The sequence below is a fragment of the Chlamydotis macqueenii genome, chromosome 5 (assembly GCF_036417535.1).
Source record: "Chlamydotis macqueenii isolate bChlMac1 chromosome 5, bChlMac1.mat, whole genome shotgun sequence".
Taxonomy (NCBI): Eukaryota; Metazoa; Chordata; class Aves; order Otidiformes; family Otididae; genus Chlamydotis; species Chlamydotis macqueenii.
Genome location: NC_141560.1, coordinates 44,225,428 through 44,245,467, shown reverse-complemented (window position 1 = coordinate 44,245,467; position 20,040 = coordinate 44,225,428). Strand labels below are relative to the sequence as shown.

The 20,040-nt window shown below is 37.1% G+C and overlaps 1 protein-coding gene across 1 annotated transcript in view; it reads left to right on the top strand.

Moving 5' to 3' along the window:
- MYBPC3 (myosin binding protein C3) overlaps window positions 1-20,040 on the top strand; it is a 64,319-nt gene that overhangs the window by 11,899 nt on the left and 32,380 nt on the right. The window contains exons 3-16 of the mRNA XM_086749894.1: window positions 87-182; window positions 442-528; window positions 693-841; window positions 1,755-1,872; window positions 4,315-4,363; window positions 5,622-5,666; window positions 8,006-8,062; window positions 8,439-8,441; window positions 13,056-13,079; window positions 13,831-13,997; window positions 14,828-14,960; window positions 15,192-15,194; window positions 15,633-15,757; window positions 16,381-16,486. Coding sequence (XP_086606020.1) covers window positions 87-182; window positions 442-528; window positions 693-841; window positions 1,755-1,872; window positions 4,315-4,363; window positions 5,622-5,666; window positions 8,006-8,062; window positions 8,439-8,441; window positions 13,056-13,079; window positions 13,831-13,997; window positions 14,828-14,960; window positions 15,192-15,194; window positions 15,633-15,757; window positions 16,381-16,486 — 1,162 coding nt within the window. The remainder of the gene's footprint in view (window positions 1-86; window positions 183-441; window positions 529-692; window positions 842-1,754; window positions 1,873-4,314; window positions 4,364-5,621; window positions 5,667-8,005; window positions 8,063-8,438; window positions 8,442-13,055; window positions 13,080-13,830; window positions 13,998-14,827; window positions 14,961-15,191; window positions 15,195-15,632; window positions 15,758-16,380; window positions 16,487-20,040) is intronic.

The window sequence follows — 20,040 nt, the reverse complement described above, 5'->3', positions numbered from 1 at the left end:
ACATTCAAAGCTGTTCTTTTGCAAACTTCCTTCAGAAATGAAGTAGAAACATGACTTTCTCTAATCTTGGCTTACATTCATTCCAGAAAAGAGTGAGACAGTCACTCCTGCTGAAGCTGTTCCAGCCCCAGCTGCCTCGGAGTCGCCTGCTCCAGCAGTAGAAAGCAGCCAGAACACAGAAGGTAATAGAGAACTAACACATTGTTAACTAACTCATTAACAGAAGGGAAGAACAGGAACAGGGAATCCTTAGAGTCAGTGAGGTAGAGACAGTAGCTGCAAGCAGACCACTAGTGATGAATGACAGACAATAAAAAGTAAGGAATCTCAGAGACGGAAGAAATATACTGAGATATTTTGAAATCACTTAACAACTTTACTATATAGGCTGTAACAGAAGCTGATGCAGAAAGTTCTAACTAGTAATTCTGTTTATTTCAGTTGCATCTGCTGACACTCAACCAGAAGAGCCTCTAGACCCTATAGGGCTCTTTGTGACACGACCCCAGGATGGAGAAGTTACCGTTGGTGAGTAAAAAATGTGAGTCAGGTGATATTTGTAAACTGTACCTGTTTCTAGACTATTTAGTTCTCCATGTACTGGACCACAGCAGTGATAGAACAGATAAACACAATATATAATCTTATTTTAATATTATTTTAATATTATTTTAACCTACTTCCCTTACAAGGTGGAAACATCACGTTCATTGCCAAAGTGGCAGGTGAGAGCCTGCTGAAGAAACCATCAGTGAAATGGTTCAAAGGAAAGTGGATGGACCTGGGAAGCAAAGTGGGGAAACACCTTCAGCTACATGACAGTTATGACCGAAATAACAAGGTACAATGGCAGAGTAACGTTCTCAGTCTTCTAGATACTAATCTTTAATCTGGGTGAAATAGAAGCTAATATAGGAAGATTTTGATATTAAGGTACTCAAAGCTACATACAATGCTATAGTTATGAATAGAAGTCTATGTTTTGACCATGCAGATAAGAGACAAGCACTACATACAGACTCTTGCATACCTTATCTATGATGAAATGAGAAAATGTCTGGAGGACTAGGGCAGCAGTCTATCTACTGCAGGATACCCTCCATCTTCCTCTCAAGTAATAGATGCTTGTTATATTTAAGAGAAAACAATAAATCAGACAGATATTTAAGTATGGTCTATCTTGGTTTTAATAGATATTCAGCTATTAGTGTTTGAATTTATTGTTTTCTTGCATTGTCTAGACTACTTAAAATAGTGGAGTAAGACTCATTTTTACCCTAAATGCATTCAAAGATACACAAACAGGAATACAAGAGCCTGCACCATGACTATTCATCCTGTGTGGTATACGAAACACTACTACCCTCTCCTGGATGGAACAGAACAGACTTGCTCACATTAGCCACTCCTTTTGCTGCATTTTCAGATGTACTGTATACATTCTGGGGAGAGGCTGTATTTGTTTAATGAAAGCTCTATTCTTGTTTCCAATGTACATGCAATTATTGTATGTGATGACTGCACACACCAGTACACCAGCACAGTTTGCTAATACAACATTTTATCCTCTGGAAGACCTGTACTGATAATACTCTTCAGCTGTTCCTACTGATCTGGGGGAGTATATGTAATTTTTATGACAGCAATGAGTTACACACTCAGGCGGTTCTCTCCATGCCTTAATATGTTGCATTCTCTCTATTTCACCATCTCATTTTCTAACTTATGAATTGTATCATTGGTGTCTGTTCTAGGTGTACACCTTTGAAATGGAAATCATAGAAGCAAACATGACTTTTGCAGGAGGGTACAGATGTGAGGTGTCTACCAAGGACAAGTTTGATAGTTCTAATTTCACCCTGACAGTCAATGGTAAGAGGAATTCCTGCCACCTTCTTTCTTCCTTTTATTATTTTGTTTTTACTTCCTGTATGCCCACCAACAATTCTTTCTGGTACATAGTGGCTACTGGACAAGCATAGATCTGAAGTACAGATCTGAAGAGCTACAGCTACACTTACAGAGGCCCATAGATGAGGACTGGGTTGGCAGATAGAGAGCATTAGAAGTAACACTTGGATGTCACTCAACTCAGAACTGTGATGCTCTTAAAGAAAGCGTACAGCAAGATGCAAATCAGCCCAACTTTTATCTGGCTTTATTCTGATTTCAGTTTCATTCCTTCATGATATTTAATGCCATTAGAATAAAAGAGAGGTCCATTCTTACTTTGGCAAAAGCGCAGTACTAAAAATGGATACTTGAAAATAAAAAAAAAAAGAGGGAGGAAATGGAAAGATTTAGACATCTGCCACTATTCCTTTCTTCCCCATAAATTCAAGTCATGTACACTTTGTGATATAAAATTGCTTTAAGATTAGATGACTCATTTTACATAATGCATGGTGCCAACCTCGTAACTGCTAAATAGAAAAGCTTATCAGCAATTGCAGGAAGTACATTTTAACATCAATTCCCCCCTAGTGTGGAAGAGTTAAAGTAAAATAGTATAAGCATGGACCACATGAAAGAGCTGAGCATTTGGACTGTTCTGTGTTTCAGTGGTTCTGTTGAAGGGACTGCAACATTAATTTGGGCCCAGTAACCAATGACCCCAAAATGCAAAGACAAAAGTTTATTGAATATACTCAATCAGCAGTGTTAATGTTTAAGTTTCGCTAGTTGTGGGACTCATAACACTTAGCAGCTGTGACTGAGAACAGTTTATCTCCCAGAAGTAGCAGTACACCTATTCATACCAACAGAAGCTTAGAACAGTGATAAAGTTCTGTCTATGCAACATCCTCGATGGTGCTTCTGTACATCTCTACATATTTAGAGGAATTTACCTTTGCTTTCAGAAGATGGTTAATTTATTAGCAGTATTAATATTCAGTTATATCCAGTGGTTTTCTCTTCTGGGTTTTGTTGCAGTTTAGCCCTTGCTGGGACCTAAGCACTAGGCAGCTGCTTGCTCACCCTCCCCAAGGCAGGGAGAGAAAATACAATGAAAAGCTCACGGGTTGAGATAAGGACAGGGAGGGGAGAGATCATTCAGCAGTTACCGTCATGGGCAAAACAGACTTAAATTGGGGAAAACTGTCTTAATTTATTAACAATCAAACCAGAGTAGAATACTGAGAGATAAAACCGTATCTTAAGAACACCGGCCCCCCACCACTCCCATCTTCCCAGGCTCAACTTCACTCCCAAATTCCCTACCTCCTCCCCACCAGTGGTGCAGGGGGATGGGGAATGGGCGTTGTGGTCAGTTCATGACACGTTTCTTCCGCTCCTTCTTCCTCAGGGGGAGGACTCTTCACATTCTTCCCCTGCTCTAGCATGGGGTCCCTCCCATAGGAGACAGTCCTTCACAAACTGTTCCAGTGTGAGTCCCTCCCACAGGCTACAGTCCTTCACAAATTGCTCCACTGTGGGTCATTTTCCACAAGGTGTAGTCCCTCAGGAACAGACTGCCTCAGAATGGGCTTCCCACAGGGCCACAGCTTCCTTTAGGCATCCGCCTGCCCTGACGTGGGGTCCTCCATGGGCTGCAGATGGATCTCTGTTCCTCTGTGGCCTCCATGGGTGGCACCACGGGGTGCAGGGGAACCTCTGCTTGGAGTGCCTTTACTCCTCTCCCTTCTTTTTCACTGACCTTGGTGTCTGCAGGGTTGTCTCTCTCACATCCTCTTGCTCCTTGCTCCTCTCCTCCACCAGGTCAAGCCAGACCTAGAGAGCTGCCTGGTGGGAGGCCACGGGTGAGGCCCGCATCTCCCACCTCTCTCCCTGTACTGATGCTTTGTTTTCCCTGTCTAAAACACGTTATCACAAAGGTGATACCACCATCACCGATGGGCTTAGCCCCAGCCAGCGGTGGGTGCACCCTGGAGCCGGCCAGGTCCACTGGACATGGGGGAAGCTTCTAGCAGCTTCTCACAGAAGCCACTGCTGTAGGCCCCCCACGACCAAAACCCAACGTAGGTTTAAATACTCTGTGAAGCTAGTATTGTAACTAAAATTTACCAGCAGGAGAACTGACAAACAAGAGATAAGTCGGATCATCATGCTGCAGGTTATTATGAAGCATGAGACAGAATTCAGTTATACACGAAACGCTGGATGTTGAAAGCCTATTAGTGAAGGCTACGTGTTTAAAGATGGTGCTTCAATCTTTCAATATGCAGTTGATCACAATATACAGTTTAAGAACTTTAGAACAGAAATGTCTGCAAAGGAAAAGCTTTAGAAATAGCACTTTCCATTATTTTGACTTACTCTCCCATTCTTGTTTCTCACCTTTTGTCACATCAGAAGCACCAATAACTGGAGACTTGGATATTCGTGCTGCCTTCCGACGCACGTGAGTATGTACAGTAGAAACTTATGTAGATCAGATTATACTTCTGTGCAAAATTTATTACTTTCCTAGACAAAACTAACTAAAGGCAAAGCTGGTGTACAAACAAGCACAAAGATAGGGATGTCTACTTAAAAATATTTCTATTAAGAAAGTATTTCTACTATTAAAATACTATACAACTAGAAATCACCTAGGAGAGTTTAGACTTCGGACTAGCATAACAATCATGCTTGTCTTCAGTTATGCAATTGATAATGTGTATAATTCTACCAAGAACTTCACCATTTTTTTCCCCAGACCTGTAAAGGGCACTCCAGACGTAGACCAATAAAGAAGGAAAAGATTCTGTGTAGTGCTCAGTCTTGACTTGGTCTGGCTTGAGGAACTACATGTACCTTAATACAAACATTTGCTAAACAAAGAACCAGAGTTTGATGTGAGCTCTTTAAGCAGCATATAACTGATAACATTAATACAAACACTGTGATTGTATTTGTTTTCATATTCTATAATTATCTTAATTGAATGAAGATGATACTGTAAGTGTCTGTGTAAAAACTCAGGTATATGTAGGTCTTAGATATTAAAGACTGCAAGGTATTGCACTGGTGTGACAAAGGCTCTTCTCCCCACACCTGTAATACCATCTGAATTGACATACGGCTTCATGGAATAATGGTCCCTTCTATTAGTAAAATCAGGTTTTTCAAATTATTTAGATATTAACAACATGTGGTTTTTCACTGTTGAGTATTTCTTCACCCTTCATGTAATTCAATTTCTGTTTCAGTTTTTATATATTTTTGCAAAGTTACTAGACCAAGAATATTCCAACAGACATCTATTTCTCTAACAGGAGGCAAATAATCTGTAGCAACTCCTTGAATTTTTCCCTATAAGTGCTATTTTTATATGAGATTGTTGGTTTTTTTTTTTTTTTTACATTGTATGACAAAGTACTCAAAAAGGCTTGCAGAATTTATCTACAGTCAAATCCATCTATAGGTAGCTGACCAGCCTCGCTGTGATGCCTATGAAATAGAGGACACTCAGTGCATAGCTGCATTGTGTTACTTCACTGGAGTGAATTTGGGCTTCAAGAGTTTCTCTTCTTTCTAGCACAACTGAAATAATTTAGAATCAGTTCAGAGTGAGCAGCTCTAGGCTGTCCAGATTTTCAGGCTTTTTGTAAGAAGGGAGCCAAATTTTCAACTCAACTGTTTAAATCTGAAGCTTTGTGTCTGATACCTTCACTCAGGAGCCTGGCAGGAGGAGGGAGACGGATGACTTCAGCCTTTCTCAGGTAGGCACTGTCTACGTCAGCAGACAAATCCAAGTCTAACAATGAACCATCTCTCTGATTAGGAAATGAAAGAAAAATCCACAGAACTTGGTGCAGCTTAAATTCCAAATAAATAATTGTTTATAGTATAGTATTTATATGAGATGAATACATACAAGTAAGTATTAATGTAAGATGAGTATAAATAATGAGTAGTTTGATAGTTCAGTGAGAGGCAGATACATCTACAAGAATGGCATGTGCTTGGCATCTTCTCACCACTGTTAGAAGAAAAAAAGTAACTTCAAATTATATGCATAATAATATGCTCTCTACTGAGCATATTCTGACTAAAATTGCCACTGCTCACAGAAATGTATCAACACACATATATACAAAAATCTGTTGTTTCCCAGCACTCTCTTTATCCTAGTATCATTAAATTTCTTACCCTATCCCTTTTGGTCCCAATGTCTTCTACCATAACGAAAATAGGAACTCTGAGATTAGACTTAACTCTAGGCATGTTAAAGCAATTATTAGGGTCTTATTCTTCAGAAAAGCTAGACATTGATTGCTGGGCTTTCCTAAAAATCTGATTTAAGTACCCACCTTGGAACCAATAAAGGTGACTAGTTATTCTCCTAGCTGTAAATTCTGATTTCCTGAATTCAAGAAGCCCTTTTCAAATTTGGCCTTATACTAGTGATTTTTTTGGTGCATTTTATGCCTGCAAACATTGCAAATACTCTGAAAGCAGGGGGAAAAAAGTGCCCAAAAATACACCTTCCTGTTTGAGCATTATACCCAGAAAATTATTCTTTCCAGTACTGTACTATCTTGAAAGTAATCATAGAAGTAAAAATAGTACTTCCTTAATAAAAAGATCTCTTCTTAAAACATATTCAAAATTACACTGATTCAAAACTTTTACTTATACTCACTCACCTTGCATTGTTAAGCAGCATAAGAATTTTGGCACTCATTTCTCTTCCTTTTTATTAATAGTACTGTTAAAATGCCCATCATTTATCTATTGATGCCGTTTTCTTACTTTTTAAAATTACTTACTTTTTCCTGCAATATTGAGTTTTCCTGACATTCTGGTTTACTCTTCTACAGACGGACTGATTTTCTCTGACGCAACTAGCACTGTGTATTGACAGCATTATGGGCTACCACTACTGCCAGTACAACCAAAAAGAATAATTTCTGTGTATAAAACAATAATTAAATGTAAGGTGTTGCTGCTGTAAGAATCGGAATGCTCTGAGATGGCATTACCAGATTCTTATACTTAAGAAAAGAGAGATGTCAAGGAGCAGCTGAACATTGACAATGGGAGCCTGACTGAGATGAAGAAAACCCATTTATACTTTCTAAACCCTGTCTGAATAAAAAAAAAAAAAAAAAGACCTTTTTTTTGGCTAAGTTGAATAATCAATAGTCATTGAATCCAGTGTGTCTCTCAATACTTTTATATCAAATCCCTGAAGTGATTTTTTAGGAATTAAATCCAAATAAGTTATTTTAGTGTTTTTATGCTAAGTTTTCAGAGTAGATCTGTACTTCAAGTGTTCAGAAGCACAGCTAAAACACATGTCATTCAGAACACCAAAAATAACACTGTGCATTCCATCTGAGTTCACCATATGTAACAGACAGAATTACATATCAAAAAACTCCTGCTTGTTGCTTCTTGTTCTCACAAATCAACTCATTGCAACATTGCTTGCCATGATGCTTGTTGAACAACTGCATACTGAACCTCATGTCAGAATCGAAGTCAGATTACAGAAGTCCTCCTTTAACTCTCCCAAGCACCAATGATGTGACATTTTTTTCAGTACAATGAATTCTGGAATCACAAAAGCCTTAAGAAACAAGTACAGCTGGGATAATACTAGGTTAAAAAAAAAAAGTTAGATTGTACTTTAGATTGTAAGAAGTCCCACAAAAAGGTTGGTTAAATACCATCCCACACTATAAACAGTATCCACATCCCTGGAACTACAGCTTTCCAAAAGCGCTAATGATTCTAAAGGAAAGCTTCTGCAACATCTTTATGATAATGAATACATTCCAGATCAATATGACTACCAAATTAATACCCTGTAAAACTTTATCCATAATCAGTACAGAAAAATACAAGTTCATTAAATATATTTCTTAAACCTAAATTAAGACCAATATGGATGAAGAGCCTAATTAACTCTCCTTCCATGTCAGTGCACATTCTAAGTCATTTTAAACCCATCTACTACTCCCCTACAAAAATATATCATCTACATAATTATATAGTCTAACAAGCTATTCAGATTTCTTTCTGAAACTAATTATAGTTTTCTGTTACTATACAGTGCTGAGGGACATGAAGAAGGTGGAGAGTTTAATTTTAGTGCCCTACTGAAAAAGAGGTGAGTAAAAATCCATAGACTTAGAGAAATAAAATAAGCAGCTTCTTTTGAACAACTCTGAAAACACTAGAACTAGAATAAGTGAAAGTTTCATAAAATCAGAATCCTTGTAGTTTTCATAAAGCAGCTCTAACTGGAAAAAGGATGACAGGTAATTATGGCAACTTCCTCAAATACTCAGCATTTCCTGTGTTTTTGCTAGGTTTATACTGAAGAGGAAAAAAAAGAAAAAAAAAATCAATCTTTCCATAGAAAAGGCTGGGACAAGGGTAATTACATGCTTCCACCAGCACTTTTCATCAATTTACAATACCTGTCTATAATGCTGCCTTATTAAGAATTTTCTGTCCTTAGTTTTCACAATACTTCACATCAGAGAGTTGAGAGGAAAAGTATTTTTATTAGATGTCTAAATGTTACAATTCTATTATACAACTATATATTATATAGCTGTTTATTATATATATAAAAGGATATTATATATTGTATAAATATTGTATAAATATTTTTTACTCTTCTGATTCTAATTCCTATTTCTTGCTTTCACTTTCTTTTTTTTTGGTGGAATTTTCTCTCTCATTCTCGTCCTTCCTTGTCACATCTGTTTCCATAACCTGTCTGCTTATGTTTTTCTCTTTTTACCACCATCTTAATTTGGATGTTCTGGATTCCACCGTTGCCAACAGAGAGTAAGATTTCTATTTCATTTTATTATAAATGCATGCAGCAGATTGAATTTAAGAACCATTTGGTTTTAAATAATGCATACATCTATATCTTTCTTTCGTGTAGCATGTGACAAAAATTAGATAGTATGAAAGAAAATTATCAGCTGCCAATTTCGAGACAGAAATGCTTTCAAACAATTAGTAGAAGTTAAGGGTGGACCATTCAATAAAAATCAATGTATTTCTCTGAACGTCCTTTGGTTTTCACCATCACTTTATTTTTTAAGCAGTTTAAAATTGTCCTTGAATTTCCAGATTTTCTCAATAACCTGCTGCTTTTAATTCCTATTGTTATAGAAATTAAAATCAGAAAAATAATATGTATAATATGCCTGCCGATGTCTACCAAATATGCTCTGAAGTTTTGTTCCATCCATCCTTAAACATGTTAAGTGAAGGTATTACTGAAGTAATTTATTCCATAAAGGTACAGTCTTCTCTGTTACAAAACATTTCTTTTTATTCCAAGTAAAGTTTCCATTGCTCATTACCATCCCATTATTCCAAGCACGCTTCTTTCTCTTTATGGCCCTTGGCCCCTCACTCTCTCTTTCCAGCTCCTGAAGTTACTCTAAAACCTTGTCACTAGACTCATGTTTTGCAAATCTAAACTTACTCAGTTTAAGTTTTCACAATCAACTCCTGGGTGAATGTTGTTGTGAATCTGGGTTCACTCTCTGATCAGGTATTGGTATCACAAAGTGTACAGGATCACATAGACATCTGAAGTAGCTTGATTACAGAAGGCAACAATAGCCTCATGTTTCACTCAAGTTAACTCACCCAAATTTCAGTGAGCAAAAGTCACATAGGTATACAAAGTCCTGTATAATGCAATCTGCAATGTATCCAACTAGAAGTGAATTCTGACTTTGCAGTAACACTACAACCAGAACTCTCAAGGGCGCCAGCTAGACAAGACAGAAAGTACACCTATCAGACTTTCTATAGCTGAAATTGGTATCAAAGTTTCTTGTTTCATCATGAATCCCAGAGAAGTCTGGAAAGAAAAGTGCATTAGAATTTTTTCGTAATTCTAAAGTAGGGAATATATGCTTTCTGAATAAGGGCAGTAATAAAAACTGTACGGGTTTGAGAGCTCAAATAGAGTAGTTGTATACACATTCTAATTTCTATAGAAAATGTACGGCAAAAAAAGAATTGTTGATATCTTTTTAAAAATTTCAAATAAATGGAAGTCAAAATGAAAATATTTGCATAATTTCATACAGGGACGGCAGCTGGAATGTAGTGCTAAGTACTATGAGCCCCTCTCCTAGTGCCTTTCTCTTCTGCTTTCATAATTAGTTTTGAGCAGTGACATAACTCTAACAAATAGTAAAGATTTTCAGCATTTCCAGAAACGTTCAATTTCTGGGTTTAACTATTCATTATTTGTTACACTAGAAATATAATTCATTAGAAGACGTTTATACATTTCGATACATTTTACCGTTTTGACCTTTCTTGACTTACAAATCTCTGTTTAGTGAATTTAAGCATACTGATAAATTCAGTGCTCCTGGCTGTTTTCACAGCCACTTTAGAAGTAATTTGTGGATCCTTCAGGCTTTGCACACCACAGGCTGAAGACCACTCCTACATTAATGAGAACAGATAGGTATAAAAACTCCTAATGGAATGAAAGTATACTTCATTAAAATAGAATAGAAAAAGGGACCTTATGCTGAGGAACTCTGAAGAGCTAGGCACAGTCAAATAGAATTGAAGATTATTCTTTTACCACTTCTGCTCTGTCTCACCTAATTTACAAGTGCCCCTCAATCCAGAGGTAATGAACATTCCCACTACAATAAAGACAGCTTAATTTAATACTGTATCTCCTATGGCTGTAATTTAATTAACTGGTGTTGACATGCAGATGTCATGGGCCAAGGAGAGGTCATTGAGAAGAGGAAGGGAACAGCTGTCACAGAACTATTAAACGGAATAGTGAGCAGAGACCTTGAAGGAGGTGACAGCTGACAGGGTCCAATCAGTTGACAGTAATGGGATAGGAAAGAACCATCTCTGGGATGTACAAAACTATTTTTAACCCCTCCACATATGTTTAAAACATATCAGCTGCATATTCCATTTACAGCAGGTTCACTAAGCTGCATCTTAATGCCCTCAAGTACATAGTTAACCTATGAGATGATCACTCTGAATAAGAATCCCCAACATCAAGGAGAGTAACATAAGGGTGGGAGAAACTTCACGAGTCCAAGTGCTCTGTTACTTTTCATACACTGCTTAGTTCCTGTTGGTAGTGAAAGAGTACAGCCTAACTGTGGAAACTCTGTGTCTTCACAGGATCAAAGTGACTGTTTTAACAAATACAAAATAACAAAAAGGAGTACTGGGATGGGAAAACCTTTGCTCAGAGGCAGAGATTTTTTTTTCTTTTCTGTTTCACAACTCAATTTTTAAAACTATACAAATTACAACCTTTAGCTTTTAGTAATATTTTACATGCAACTTATAAGTCTTTCCCTGTAATTAGAAAATATTTGTATTTCCAAGAAAGTGACTATACTCTTGCTTATGATCAACTTTCTTGTATTTCAGCTTGTATGCCCCAAAACAGTCTCACCAGATACAACAATGGGATGACACTGAGTAATGGAAAAGCTAACACAAAAATTAAGGAAGTCTTCTCAATAGTGAGATACAGTAGACTATGAAATTGCTTCCAAATTGGAAGATTTTTCTCGTTATGTATTTAAAAATAACTCAAAGTATTTTTAAAAAATCCATGAATAATCCTACTTGCAAATTTTCAGGTAAAGGCATGTATACAGATGAACATACAAGTAGGCAGATAGGCAGAAAGATCACTAATATTTATATAATGTCCAAGGGAAGATAATATTTGAAACTGTTAAGTCTTTCTTATTTCCTAAGATCTTGTATTTCCCTTTGAGACAAACTTTGCTCCACAGAACATTAACAGTACTAGTACAAAGAACTCAGTACATATTAGAAATATTATATATTCCTAGTTTTATATACTTATGTATCTATTTCAATTTATATGTATTTAGAAATATTTTAAAGTTGCTCATTGATATGATCAGAGCAACTAGCCCAAGAACTGCTTATGTTAAAAAAAATCTTGTTGTATTTGGCAAATTGGTTCAATTGTCCTGCCTTCTGCTAGGCAAAACTACAAACCATTTGTAGCTGCCTGAAACTAAATAATAGATATATAGAGAAGAGGAATCCTGATGAAATTTGTGGGTGATGTTGATGCACTGTTATGACAAAGAAAATACTCAGTAAGCTGCACTTATCACTAAGAGTCCAAACGTCAGATACCCCTATCAATTCAGTGAGCGCTAGCGAGGGCTTAGTGCTTAGTGAGTGCTAAAACACTCCAAAGATATAAGATATTGCATTCCATATTTCAGCTCAAATTTACTGAGCTGAAATCCTCTTCTCTCGCTTTCTTTCTGTTCAAGAGCTCCAAGGGTGTGGAAATCCCAAGTACTGCAGTACTTTAATAAACATAGCACTCTCTTTACAAGCAAGCCTTTTTTTGGGCAATAAGAGGAGTACCAGAAAGGTTTGGTTATACCTGCTGTCTAGACTGACTACAGTCATGCTTTTTAAGTAGTAATATTTCTCACAGACTAATAAAACTGTTCTTTTCCTGAAAAAAAAAAAATATGGAAATACACCAAATAATTCTCCACTTTTCTCTGCATTACCTGCTGCGTAACTTGTCTGCTTGTTGGGGTTTACCACTGAATATGGCTTCATTATAAGGGTGTGTTCTGCTGGACTGGAATCCGCTTGGTTCTGGTGATATCAGAAACAACAGCCACAGGAAGTTCCTCTTCCTAAGGAAATTTTTAAGCAAATGTTACTTCTTTCATCCTTTCTTTGTTTACCAAAAGGCAAACTATGACAGGCAACAACTCCATGACGACAGGGCAAAGTAGAGCTATTTGTTTCCCTGTAAGGCAACCAGCCATAATTAGGAAAAGCAAGAAGTGCTTACACTTATAAATGGCAGAGTGGAACTGTAAAAAGTGTGGGAGTGAGTTTGTTTTCAATATGGAACAGCATTTTTCTTAAGCCTGTTTCAGAGCTTTTACATGAGCTCCTTCATCTCCCTGCTGCTGAAGAACAGGCATGTTCTGCTAAAGGTGAAGATGACATTCATGGTTCTTTTGTATTAACACACAATGCCTTCTTTCTTGCCCATGGGGATGCTGCATGTTTTTCCAAACGGTTCTCTGCATCATTCTGGAGTACAGCAGCTTCTTGCGCTCAGTAAATCGGTAAGGTTATGCCAATTTCTTTTTCTATTTATGATCTTCTAAATAAAAAACACAATGATGGGAAAATAATGCCTTTCTCAAAGCCAGACAAACAAAGGTTCACTTGGTTTTGCTAAACCAAACATTAATTCTTCCATAATCACTAGTTCTTTGGTAGAACTGTAAAATAAGTAGCCCACTGTAAATATTGTCTTGTTCACCACTTCTCACCAGTCTATGTGGCTTTATGTTTTATAGATTACTATAGCAAACAATTGCCTTTACAACAGAAGATACATATTTTAATAATCCATGATTCATTTTAGTGAAAAGAAAAAATGTCCTGAGTAGAAAATGACTTGTTTCTTATTAACATAAACCCACTGCCTTGTTTCTAAGGTGTTCTCAGGATATCAGTTCAGTGCCTTGCTTTGCCACATGTTTTGTGTATGACCATGACAGGAAAATAAGTCTCCTCGTGTTTCCATTACCCATCATTAAAGGGAAGTTAATATTTATTTACTTTGGCTATTAGAAAGTAAAACCTTCAGGACGATTAGATTTTAATCACTGTATATATATAAATATAGGTAAAACTAGTCAACAGGTTTATTTCTTTATTTTTTTTTTGTAATAATATAGTAAAAAATTAGACTGATTTATTTTTTACTAAGAAATGGCTTCATCGAGGTAATACGTAGCTTGGCAAGCCTATGGCTGTTTTTAAATCCTCTCAATAGTGGCATTCAGATACTCTAATCCTTTTCTGCAGAGGTGAAGCAAAATCTGAATCACAGTCTGATGTTGATGTCTGGGAAATCCTGAGGAAAGCTCCTCCTTCTGAATATGAGAAAATTGCTTTTCAGTATGGTATCACAGATTTGCGTGGGATGCTGAAACGCCTCAAACGCATAAAGAAGGAAGAGAAAAAAAGTACAGGTTGGTGAGCTGCATTTATTCCAAATATATGTGTCGTCTTCTTTGGGAGTTCTTCAAATATTACCATCAACTGGACGGCAGACAGATACAAGAGCAAGAGAAACAGGAGTTTCCTACTCCAATTGTTACACAGTTTCTACATATGAAATGCTGATTACGGAAGAGTAAAGCTACACCTAAAGCTCTGAGCTACCTTGCTCTGAAACTCTGGTTATTCTGAACCAGCTCATTTTACTAGTTTCTTCTGCTCTGCCCCTTATCTTTCCCTGAGCGTAAAACACCATCACACCCTCCGCTACCTCCACCCCCAACACTGCTCAGTATGTCAGGCATCAGTGATATATCTAAAGAAATTAATTTCCATTGGGATGATACTTTTGGAATTCTTGAGCCTTTTCTAGTCTCATGAAGTATTAATTACCTAATTTTAACTAATTTGTTTTAGAAGTCTGAAACAGAGAAGGCAAATTGCCATTCATTAGTACTGAGAAGATCAGTATAATTTCCCTGCATAGGGAGACATAGCTGTAACTTTATTTAGGATATGTTGAAGTACATATTCACACCTGATTTAGAATATTCTACTTTGGTTTTTTAGTTTATATCCCATGCTTTTCATCCTGTGTTAAGGAAAAAACAGAAAACAGAACAGGATGAATAACAGACAGAAATGGTAAAAATGCAAACAGGGATGCAGAAAAGCGGGGAAGGTTTAAGATGATGGTAAACAACATAAAGATTTCTTTTCCTGACAGAGAATGTAAAACAAAATGTTAAGTACAACATGATTAAGATATTCTTTTTTTTTTTTAAATAATTCTTCATCATAGCATTCCTCAAGAAACTGGATCCCGCTTACCAAGTGGACAAAGGGCAAAAGATTAAATTAATGGTTGAAGTTGCCAATCCAGATGCTGATGTGAAATGGCTGAAGAACGGACAGGAGATCCAAGTGAGCGGCAGGTAAACTAGAAATATGGAAAATCCAAAAAGGAATGAGCTGTAGCTTGAACAAAGTGCAAAAACTAGCTTTTCTTAGAAAGAAAGGAATATAATGGGGAGAATTAGAGATGAGAAAGAATCTACATAGTGCTTCAGCTTAGGGTCAGTTTGCTGTTCTGATGACTTTTCTTTTTCTTCCCTCTGCTCTATGTATCCACACATTGGACTGGATGCTTACATCTACCTACTTAGCAAGTAAGTCCTCAGATTATATTCTGTTCTTTATGTGTATGTCCGGGGTTCAAAATTATTTTCTCGTGATACGGGATATACTTCAGTGTAGCTTGTTTGTAAACCAGTTTCCTATGATTTTTTGCTGAAGCCATGACAAAGAATTTTTAATGGTAGTCAGATTTGTTGTATGGGTAGATGTTAGAAAAACTTCCAACACCATTCACAGGAATTTTTATGTCTCACACTTGTATGAAGATTTCTCCATCATTTCCTACGCTAGTTTTCCAAACACTACTGCTGTTCACTGCACCAGGACAGGGATACAGGGCTTGAGTCTTAACAAACCTTGCCACTTGTCAGAAAAAATGTAGAAAACTTTTTCTCTGCCAGGCACAGGAAGACAGTGACTAGGACCAAAAGAGCTACTCTCTGATAATTACATTTAGATTCTCTTTTCAGATATATTTTTGAGGCCGTTGGGAATAAGAGAATACTGACCATAAACCACTGCTCTCTGGCCGACGATGCTGCATATGAATGTGTGGTAGGGGAGGAGAAGAGCTTCACAGAATTATTTGTAAAAGGTGAGCAATGGTAGCGAAAGGAAAGAGATCTCCCCTAACATTTAGCATTGAGTTACTGTCACCTTTTCTACTCTCAGATTAGTTAATCTTATAGGAAAGGAAATTCTCAAACATATGAGCAAATTCTGACATCTATTGAAGTAGGTATTTTTCTTACAGTTAAATGAAGGAAAGTTTTCTCTATAGCTGCAACTAAGAAAACACAGGAAAACAGCACCGTAATAATTACCATTAATTCTCATTTGGAAAGGGTTTTACATCTTCCCAACAACAGGGCTAGACACTTACTTTAAAAATTTTATTCCACTCAAGACAAACATGTGCCTCAAGTTCTACAAGCAGATCAAGTAGTACAGAAAACTAATGCCTCCAGTTTAGAATTTCAGAATATACATGAAAAATGATTAATCCTGTGTTTGTATTCTGTCTCATGAAGCAAAAACCAAAAGTCATTTGATAATATTGATAACTTGATCCAGCATAGCAAATTGAAAGTTCCAACATAGAGAGTATCATCATGTATTTGGCCAAGGGTTCTTCCCATGGAGTGCAGAGTGGTGAAATCTACCTCTGGTGTTCAGTCTTTCAGAATACTGTTTTAACAAAAGTCTCTTCATTTCCAGAACCTCCAATCCTGATCACTCGCCCACTGGAGGACCAGATGGTGATGGTTGGAGAGAGAGTGGAGTTTGAGTGTGAAGTGTCTGAGGAAGGAGCTACTGTGAAATGGTAAGGGAACAGAAAAGGGAAAAAAAAAACGCCAAACAACATGAAACCATATGGCTCAATGGGACATTATAGGACCAGTGTTTCTGGACAAGAGTTGTGGAATAAAAAGGCAGAAGGCATTTTACATGAATGTTTTCAAGAAAAGATTAATCCTCCTCCTATATGTCAAACACTGAGAAGCTAAAATATGGCAGAAAACAAATTAAGTATAGATATTTTAAGGTGCCTCTAGAATGTCTTGTTCAGTGCTTACAGGATGCTACTGACTGTACCGAGCTGTTAGCTTTAAAGTTTTCTAAAGAGTTGATAGTAATGTCTAACTATAGTCCAGATTAATCACATCTGTATTGTGATGAGTTTGCTGTACTTTATGGAAACTTCTGGTCTTCTCAAGTGCAGTGAAGTTGTTTTTTTAAAGTATAAAAGGTAAAAAGTTATTGTCTCTTGAGACAGAGAGGCAAGGTCATTGACTTGTTTTAGCATAGCTGTTGTGGTGATCCTGCAAAGCCGGTCATTATGCATATGCAGCAAGCAGGATTAAGATGACAAACATTTAGACCATAGACTCTATTTTATTGGGCATTCCAGCTGAGCGGAAGCTGGAAGGTTCATGCTGCTTGGGCAGACAGAGCAAGCAGCACTCACATACCAGGTCTTACACACACTGTTCTCACTTCATTTCTCTACCAGACGAATTTCCCTTTTGCTTGTTAACAGCTTCAGGCACGTGGTTATCAACTGTTCCCACAATGCCCATTACATTCCTGGAAAGTGCCAAGCACTCATCTGCTCTCCCAAAGGAAGGAACTGAGAATTTAAATAGAGCCCAAGAGCTAATACAGCGTATGCATTACACTATTAAAGCCACATGCACAGGCGCATGCATTTTATTGTTCAGGAACTGCTTACAGATGCCTGGTCAGAAAAAATGGGGACAACGAGATCTGTCCCCCAGAGCACAGTGCAGCTGCCACACTTTGATCCTATGCCTTTGAACAACTCCCATACATCTTGCAGAGCTGGTATCTGTGGGATGGGCATTTGGCGTGACAAGAGCAAACCAGCAGCTGTCTCATCCTGAAATGCAGCAAGTGGTCAGAGAAACTCTTCAAATCACAGCAACAGAAAACCGAGCAGTTAGACATTTACACTGTATTTTACTGGTTTTATTATGTGAGAATCAGTCGATGCTCTTTGACAACAAAGGGAGCATTTTGGACAACAGAGAGAAGTGCCCGGGGAAAACATGAAACATAGTGTGGAGAAAGAATTCCAGCTTTATGGCTCATCAGGGAAATGCTCAACAGTTTAATCTAAGTAACAGACACTAACTCAGGGCACCTGTTAGAGCTCTTGCACCCTTTAAACTTGAGATATGAAATCACAAGCACATGAACAAAAGCAACTATGTGACTTGCATGAGACAGAAATAAGGCTTACAGCCTCTTAGGCATGGCCATCAGATGAGGACTTGGAGAATTCATTATCTGGGTCTCTTCATCAGGAAAGAATGTTCTCTTGATCAGCCAGAAGAGTCTCACATTTTTATTATGCAGTATTATGGAATGGTTATTTCTAAACTTCAGATGGTCTTGAAATAACATAATCCTTGAAGAAAAAGATGTTATAAAATACACGGTTTTGACCTGATTTTTCCATCTCTGAATGCTGGAGGTATCATCTTCTCAGCTCCAAATGAAAGCAAACTATAGTAATGTAATAATAACAATAAACCTGTGTCCCCCTATCATCACAAAGTACCTATATCAGTGATATCTGAGAAGATGTTAACCAGTTTATCCTTAGAATCTAAATAGGAAATAGGAAAGCATTTCCAGACAGAGAAAAGAGGCAATGAGTGGCAAAGCTGAAGAAAGATATTTGCTCTTGCAGATGTTCAGGACTTGGATAGACTAAACCATGGCTGACCTACCAATTTTTGCACTAGTTCTGTTTCAAGTGTGAGGCTGGACCAGATCACTTCTAAACCAATACTTGTATGATTCTGTAAAATCCTCCACTTACACTTTAATATCAGCTGATTATTCTACTTTGTTGCTCTAGTTACCAAAGGAAGGCCTGTAATATTACCTTATACAAGGTTGTTCACTTTTCACTGCAGCAGTGTATTATTTTAAGAGAGTTCTTTTTTTGAAGTTTACAGTTTTATCACTCCACTATTTGTCAGTACACCCCTCTGCAAATACTCTACTCATACACAGCATCAGCAATGTGCTAGCGTCAATAAAATAAACACAATTTAAGTATGCTATTCCCTTCCCAGGGACTTAAGACACTAGTCATTGCAAATAGCCTATTTTCATTATTTCTCTTTCTTACCAATGACTGAATAGAACATTCAGATATCTTTCATGAGCCACATGCCAAAATACATCACCAAAAATAATTTAAAAGTCCAGCTTTGGAACACTAGCCACAGTGCATGTGCCTGGTTTTGCCATAGCAGCAAGTTGAACTTGTGGATTACAGTACATTCTCAGTAGTTCAGCAAAGGTTTACACATTGCATTGTAGCACTTGTTCCAGAATTAATCTGCATGAATGAGAATACCAGCCTTAGGAGAGCATCTTGCATGTGGCCTCAGACTCTTGCCCCCAGCAAGAAGAGGAAACATTATCCTGACAAAACACTAAGCGCTGTTTCATGTTCTTGTTACAGGCATCCTCTGTTTCCTCCCTTACCAGTGTTGTAGTCCTGTGATCTGGAAGGGAGGCCAGTGTTTTTCTAAACCAACTCTAAGTTCCAATAAGCTGTGCTGTAAAAAACAGTTAGGAAGGAGCAACCTGTAGGTACTTCGAAATGCAGTTGCAGGAGGTACATCTAAGTCACAAACTGTAGGATTCCTGTCTCTGCTTAAAGTTTTGATCTTGTGTTTTACTTCAGCAGACTCTAACAGAGGCAAAAGGGTTTCTTACACACATCTACTTAGAAATTAGAGCTATAGTATTTTAATTAGTCCCTAAGTAGGATTTCAATTTGCTATCCTGTAAACTCATTTGTTAAGCTGAATAGTCACTGGTGACAAATAAGGGAAATAACACAAGATAGAAATAAAATTCTTACTCCATTAAGAGCATAACATCTTTTCTATTTCTTTTTCCACATAAGTATCAAAGAGAAAAAAAAACTTTCATTTACAAACTGCAGCAGTATTCAAGTAACATAGTATAAATATATTCAAATAATAATAATAATGAAAAATATAAAATGCTACTAAAGAAGTAAGTTGAAAAATTACAAGTTATTTTCTTGTAGCCTATTTATGTTATTTAGGATTAGAAACAGAAAATCTTTAAAAAATCTTCTGTATTTTTGTGTGACCTTGACTAAACAGCATGAATCCTCTCTGCTCGTTTTCCCTTCATGATGACTGGGAATTACAATAATTAAATTTCCTCCCAAGCTCAATGGTGAAGCTTAATTTAGTAATGTCTTAAATATACTGTGGCATCCTTGAATGGAAAGGCCTACAAAATCCAAAATACATCTTTATTCAAATCTGTCCTAAAATATTCTTCTTTTACTGATGCCCA